The 7,698-nt window shown below is 31.4% G+C and overlaps 1 protein-coding gene across 1 annotated transcript; it reads right to left on the reverse strand.

Annotated features, from left to right (window-relative positions):
• Positions 3,990–4,836, reverse strand: LOC109331052 (disease resistance response protein 206-like). The gene has a single exon (XM_019565329.1). It carries the CDS (start codon positions 4,823–4,825, stop codon positions 4,274–4,276), a length of 552 nt encoding a protein of 183 aa, XP_019420874.1. The 5' UTR covers positions 4,826–4,836; the 3' UTR covers positions 3,990–4,273.

A 7,698-nucleotide genomic window follows, 5' to 3' on the forward strand; every position in this document is an offset into this window, starting at 1 on the left:
CAATTGTGTTTATCCATTGCTAAAATCCATAAAAATACATCTTAAATGTAATCATTTTCTGACATGCAAACAATTTCAACCTTAAAATATTAGAAGTCAAGTTCTAGAACATACAAAAACTTACAAGTCAAGTTCTAGTCTGATACCATAAAATCTTACAATAAGATTCAAATGGATCACGATAGTCCCCATTATTATATGTTTTTATACACTTTAGCTTCTTCCCAATCTCACACTCCACTAATGTATTGAACTCTTTGAATGCTGATAGTACTCGATCATTGCTTTTCAACAGGTACACCCATACTCTTCGAGTGTGTGAAGAAGATGTTGCTCCCGACCTTAGCACGGTTTTGATGAAGAAACTAAGATCACAAAAAGAAGAAAAATGAAGAAGATTTTGAAGATATATAAGATCAAGCTTCAAAGCAAATAGTTAATAAGTCTTCAATTGGTACGTCTATCCTCACGATATAAATTCAATTATTAGGAATGCGCAGAAATGGAAAAACAATTTTGAAAATAATTGGAAAATTCTTAGTCAATTGAAATCAATTTCAAAATACTAAGTGACGGGTTACTTGACTTGAGTAACAGGTTACTAGACCTAGGTAACAGGTTACTTGGATTGTATAATAGTAAGTAATAGATTACTAGGACTATGAAATAGGTTACCTGATTGAGTAATGGGTTACCCAACAAAAATCAACTCAGTGTAACTGATTACTGTAAGTAGTAACCGATTACTCAATTGGAAAAAATGTTTGGGTAATCAATTACATGTTTCAGTAATCGATTACAGAGGGCTATTAGAATATATTTTCAAATCTAAACTCAATAGCTTTCATCCAAACTGAATGGGTTTTATTCCAATTGTGTCTCACCTTCGTATAAGGGTAAATTGGTTGGTTGGAAGCATATTTAAAGGTCAACGAACACCTATTTCGCGCAACCATTAATCATCAGATCTTTCACAAATTTCCATATAGTTCTCTACACTTTTCAATGAAAATTTGGTTCCAAAACTTACAAAATTTTCTGAAGTTGCATTAAGTGCTTATTCTAAAGTTTTTCAACCTTAAACACATCTTGAGCATTGTATACTAAATGTTGAAATAGCAAGAAGATTGCAAGTTATAGCAATTTTATATCTTATAAGGCAATCCTTGCCCTAGAAAGTTTTCTTCATTCATTGTTATAAACTTTTCATGACAAGGGTGTGGTGAGAAGGGGAAGAGTGTACTTGGAAAAGGTTTTTTTTCCAAGGGTGAGAGGTATTGGTGAGCGTGTGATGTATATGAGTCTTGAGAAGAGAAATTGTAATTGCAACAAATAATATCAAGTAAAAAATCTCTTGTGTTGCAAGAGTATTGGATGTAGCCTTCAATAGACAAGATGGTGAACCAGTATATAACATCTGTGTACTTTCTCTCTTCTCTTTACTCTCTTACTTTTACTATTTTCACTTGGTTATTTTACTCGCTACAACAAACTGTTATCTTTATAGCATAAAAATTGGTCATATAAACCAGACAACTAATTCACCTTCCTCCCCCTCTTAGTTGCCATCTAATACTTATAGAGTGGTCATCTATGAATATGACAAAGTAATAGGCTCCTCTAAGGGATCTTCCAAATGATGCTCAAACATCTGGATGCATCAGTTCAAGTACTCCCTCTCTCCGTGAGGGATTGTTTGGTCTATGAAAACTGACTCTATGTTGTTTATCATTAAGACAATTAGCATATGAATCTAAAGTTTTATCTTTTATACTTAGAACGTGGTCTTAGATGAGCATCTTAAGTCTCATCTACTCATGTATACATATCGTCTATACCAAAGATCCTTAGAGACGGTGGTAACATTTGCTTCTCGAGAAAAAATTCCTCCTTGAATAATATATAAAGATCATTCATTTGATCCTCTATCAAAGACTAGGTTATATTTTGCTAGTTTCCACTTTCCAGCACCAAATTTGCCTACAAAACCAACATCGTCCAACTTACCCATTGAGATAAGGTTGAGATGCATATCTGGAACATGTCTCATCTCCTTCAATACAAGCTTGCCTCTTGTGTCTATTAGGAACATTATATCACCAATTCCTGCACTCTTGCTTGTAACAGTGTTTCCCGTTTTCACAATACCATAATCACCTTTCTTGTAGTTTGAGAAGAAACCTTCATGTGGACTTACATGGAAAGAGGCACCAGAATCAACGATCCAAGAACAAAATATCATATGCAACATTTAGGTAATTGTCTTCTCCAATGAGGAGAACATCATCGTCTGCAGAAACAGTCGTGGTATGCCTGTAACCATTCTTCCTTGGATCAATTAAATGTTCATGGACATTTTTAGCTTTCTAGTCTCTCTTTTACTATTCTTCTACGAGATTGGTTCCTCCCATGAGTTTCACTTCTTTCACATTTATTCACAACATTTTCTTCATAATGAGAGGATGTAATCCATTTTTTCCTTCTAAATTCTTCATTCAATATACTGTCTAAAAAAGTGTCCATTGAGACCTTCCATCTGGGATTGAGTTGCTCAGTGTGACCACCAATGTATCTCAGCTTTCAGGCAATAAACTCAATAGAAGATGTGTTTGCAACTCGTCGTCTATCTTCATATCTATCTTTATCTATTGATTAACAAGACCCTTGATTGAACTCAAGTGCTCTATCATGCTCTAGCCATCTCTATAGTCGAGTTTCACCAGCCTTCTGACAAAAGTGCTTTATTTCTTCAAGTTTTCTTTTGAATCATACATTCAAGTTTCAACCACAACTCATAAGCAATTGTGTAGATAGACACATGCTTAAAAAAACTTCTATCAATATACTTTCGAATCATTGCAACAACTTTTTAATTCAAAAGCTCCCAATCTTTGTTAGACTTACCTTATGGCTTGTCTTTGCAAGAAATAGGTTCGCACATATCATTGTAGTATGAGTGATCCTATATCATGAGCTTCTAATGGGAATAGTTGTCATATGTCAACTTGAACTTGTCTCCATCGAATGAGACATTAGCGGCTCCTTCCATCTTGGATTACACTGGTTAAACTCCTCAAATGAACCTAAGAATTTGATACCACTATTGGAAAATTCATAACAAACTTTCCTCCTCTGTGTAATGCAAAATGGGCACTTGTGGAAATGACAAGTGGATAAATGAAATAGAGAATGATAGAAAATGTCACCAAGAATTTTAACATGGAAAAACCTCCTCAAAGTGAGAAGGAAACTACTACGAGACCTAGTCTAGAAAAAGTCTCCACTTTAGAAAGTAGGATCAATATTTGGCTTTCTCTCAATAAGAGGATAACACTCAATCTCACCCAAAAATGATGGAACATGAACCCTCTCTAGTATCTCATTAGGAATAGAAGTCTCACACTAAGATGGATATAAACTCTCTCACTTTATCTATATGTTGCTCTTTCTCACTGGCTTGTGTATCTCTTCCTCAAAAGTTCCCTTTATATAGTGAGGGAAACGAAAACTTCATCATAAAGACATAATGGAGTATTTGTAACATGTCACTTTTTTTTTATGGGTAGAAGAATTTGTACAGAACAAAACTCATCTTCAGTATTGGAATATAAGGGGGTGAATATTTTTTACAACTTTTCATTTATTTAATTTAAAAATAAAAATAAATATAAATCCTTCAAACTTTTTTGAATATCACATGTGTCAGGCTATGAAACCAGTACTGAAGAGCCCAACCTATATTCCTTAAGGATTTAGTAAGATGATATCTAATTTTCTATGGAAAAAAGTTCACATTGCACAACTGATTTTAGTTAATTTTTTGGTGGAAAAAAAAGACTCCGTTTTCTGGGCCGAGGAACATGTTTTTCCTCCATGTAAATCGTCGTCCACTTCTTCCCAACTTTAGCGATCAACATTAAAGATGCAGCCCATACACCTTTTCTGGGCAAAGTATATATTTTTTAATTTGCTATAGTGAAGACAAAATACTCTATTGATACTCTTGTTTAATTAACACACTTAAAATTTTGTAGGATGCAAGCACATCAGCAATGAAATACAGTCCATCACAATACTTCACAAGTGACCTTTATTGCTTAACTTATATATATGAATAATGATGCTTACTACATGTTTTACACTTTTAGTACATACCTACTTATGAAAAAAGGAAGAATTTCTCTTTCTTCAATGTTTCAAAGTAGTATGCAGGTGTAAAAAATGGGATATAGGAATGACATTTTTTATTTACTAGGTAGTACTTTTAATATGGTCACCAACATTCGTAGAAATTAATCTCAACCCGAAGACGATAATAAACTTCGCCTTCATAAGCATCAGTGGAAATGGTAGCAATTCCTCTATGCATAAAAAAGTCTCCAGTGCCACCAGTCACTGAGATACCTCTTGTTTTCTTCAAAATAGGATCGGCTCCAGCGAAGGTAATGGTTCCTTGATGATCAGTGCTATTAAGAACGAATGTGAATCCCAACCAAGCAGTGAAAGTGTTCTTCGTATCATAAATGTAAAACCCTTGTGCCCTTCCAACAGGTTTGGAGTGAAAATTGTTGTCTAGAGTGATGGGGTCATCAAAAACAGCTATGTCCCCAAAGTGGAACTGATCTGCCAATTTGGTTAAATTAGCACCTTGTGGAGCTGCAACTAGTGCTGAAGTTGCATTAGCCGCATTCTCTCCATTATATATGACATCATGAAAGTAGAGGACCATGTGTTTGCATGGTGTGTATTGCCTCCTCTTGCCAGGGAAGGCAGAACATAAAGCAAGAAACATAAACAAAAGTAGGAGGGAAATTTTGGCACTCATTACTTGACTTTTATTCCAGACCTATTGGAATATAATGAGAAAAATAAAACAAGGTTTAAAACTAGGAGGAGGGGCCAATAGTGGAGGACTTAGCTTAGATTACTTCTGGTTCAAGGGTCCTTTTATAAGAGTTTGGGAAAGATAATTATACCTTTAAAGGTTTTTAATGGGAGAAAATTACTTAGAGTAGGTAACATAAAAGAGTGGGGATCGAATAAATTTAAAAAACTTTCCCAACATAAAATATAGTGAGGTTAGATTTCTCAGCATTTTTTCTCTCGCATACAATTTTTGTAAAAGAGTAAATGCATGCTATGATCTTCAAAAAAAAATTATGTATACTAATTTTGTATTGAAAAATACAAAATTTCCAAAAAAAAATATTAAATGTAGGTTAATAGGCCATTTTAAGCATTATTTATGACCACCAATGAAGACTATATTAACTCACATTTGCCATATTTTGGTATTAGTTTAAATTTTTATTTTTTAAAAAACAAATTTGATAGACGCAAAAATAATATCAAAGTAGGTATTCATTCTTTTTCAAATTGAGCTGCGTTTATAATATTTACAAAAAAAATTATGGGAAAACATGGTTGATGGACAGCAATTGCAATCATTTTTGCACAAGCTCCTAAAACCATAATATCATAGCCATAATTATGATTGTGGAGTAATATTGAAAACACTCTTCACATTTAACATTGAACTAGATTCTTGTAATAGAAATTGGACATATAACATTTGAAGCATCTACTAGTAAAATTTGAAATAGTTGTATAGAAGAAATATAATAAATGAAAAGGAGGAAATGATATTCAATTTAAATAATTGTTTCCCACCTGTTGACATTTCCTTATAATTTATTTTTTTTACCACACACTTGCACTTTAATTTGGTTATGCAACGAAGTTTTTTAGTATTATCAATATTAGTATTTTCTCACCTTTTGGGTAAGGAGCTAATTATTTTTTATAGTTTGTGACTATCTCTCTCAACAAGTGTTGCACTCAGGAATCAAATCTTTTGACTTTGAGGATATAATAAGGTTTTACACAATTAGATTAATAGTAGCAAGTTTAAGAGGCTGACATTTTAGAGGTCAAAAAATGGATAAAAAAAGAAAACTAAAATGTGAGATATAACTAGTGTAAAGTACTTGATTCTTTAGTTGTTGACTTTATGAAATCTGAACTACAAGTTACCTTTTTATATGATGATCATCAAGAAGAGAGAGAAAGGCTACGTTTTAGGCATGTTAAAAAAAATAGTTCATTAGTGTTTCGCGATCTTCTTTTTTTGTTGTAAAAAGACAGAATATTTATGTTGTAAAGTAGTATCTTTTAATATATTTTGTGAGCATCATTATAGAAAATAATGACTGTCTTTTGATTTTATATTATATATTGTCATCCTTGTGTCCTTCATTTTGGATATTGTCTCTGTTAGAGTGTTAATATCTTCGCTCCTGTCAGTGTCAGAGTTGGGCTACATAGTTAGTGTTTATTAACTTTTAAGTAAAAATAGTACTCAAATATTAAGTGTGCATATTTATTAAACTCTTTTTTGTTAAGATAAATGATTCTATTTTAGTAGAATGGTCTTACATAAATTATTAAAATTATATTTTAGTACTCAAGTTTAGTCCCTTTCTTATACTTAAATATTCTTTCTTATTTTTAGATAGCATCTACCTTCTCATTTGTATAAACGTACGTATCCGCTCATTTTCTTACCACATGTACATTGTAAAGCAATAATTTATTCTTCTATCATCATAGAAACTATTAAAAGAATAAATATTCACTTTAGTTTCTATAAATTTCGCATGTATCAATTTGATTTTTAAAAAAGTAACAATTCAAATTAGTAGTCAAATATTATAAATACAAATCCAAATAATATTTGTAAAATGTGATAAAATATACTTCAATAATTACTTTAACTCATATTTTATATCTTTAGAACCATTTTAGATTTTTTTGTTGTATCTTCCTATTGCTTTTTGGAATTCATTTGGAATTTTAATTGCAGATTGCTGAAAAGGACATTAGAAAGTAACTGGAGTACTAAATGGCTTAAAAATTTAGTTTTAATTAAAATATAGTCCTAAGTGCTAACAGTGTTTTTAGATTATTGGCTACTTTTTGTTGTACTCATTAATTATTTCTCTCGCTCGTTCATGCATCTTCGTAACAGGAATGAGTATGGATCGAGTTTGATCAGGTAAGGATTATTACCCGACTCTAAATATTAGTTGGGTAATTTTTTGAACCCGATTATAGATTTAAAACTAATCCAACTTTAAATATCGATTAAGTCAACCTTTGAATCTGAATTTGATTTATATCCGATTAAATATAATGCATATCATGTTTGGATAAAAATTTCTTAATATTATGTATTAGTATGAATATGTAATTTAACATATGAAATGTTATGTATATATTGTTAATAATATATATGATGAAAAAATTAGAAAATCAATAATACTTTCAACCAAAGAATATGATTATTTTATACAATTGAATAAATACATATATAAACAAGAGAGAAAGATAATAAAGGTAGGTGGGGCAACTACCCCTCTCAGCTTTTAAAAAATATTAAAAATTTTATTTTACTAAACTAAAACCTAATTTATTAATTTTAGATTGTACACAAGAGGCACACATGAGACAAAAGTGTTAAATAAATAAAAATCTCACTATCCTATTTAATATTAATTAACATTGTAAGTTTGTAACATAGACTTTGTAGCCCTGTTTGCACAACCCACAACAATAAATATCAGTAGGTGCTTTTATATATGTTTTTTTTAGCAAATTCCATTGTAATGCAACTTACATGTGCCTATTTTATCAATACTT

The sequence above is a fragment of the Lupinus angustifolius genome, chromosome LG17 (assembly GCF_001865875.1).
Source record: "Lupinus angustifolius cultivar Tanjil chromosome LG17, LupAngTanjil_v1.0, whole genome shotgun sequence".
Classification (NCBI taxonomy): domain Eukaryota; kingdom Viridiplantae; phylum Streptophyta; class Magnoliopsida; order Fabales; family Fabaceae; genus Lupinus; species Lupinus angustifolius.

Bases quoted from the DNA above. Each gene is read 5' to 3' on its own strand.
- LOC109331052 (XM_019565329.1), bottom strand. From the start codon at position 4,825: ATGAGTGCCAAAATTTCCCTCCTACTTTTGTTTATGTTTCTTGCTTTA.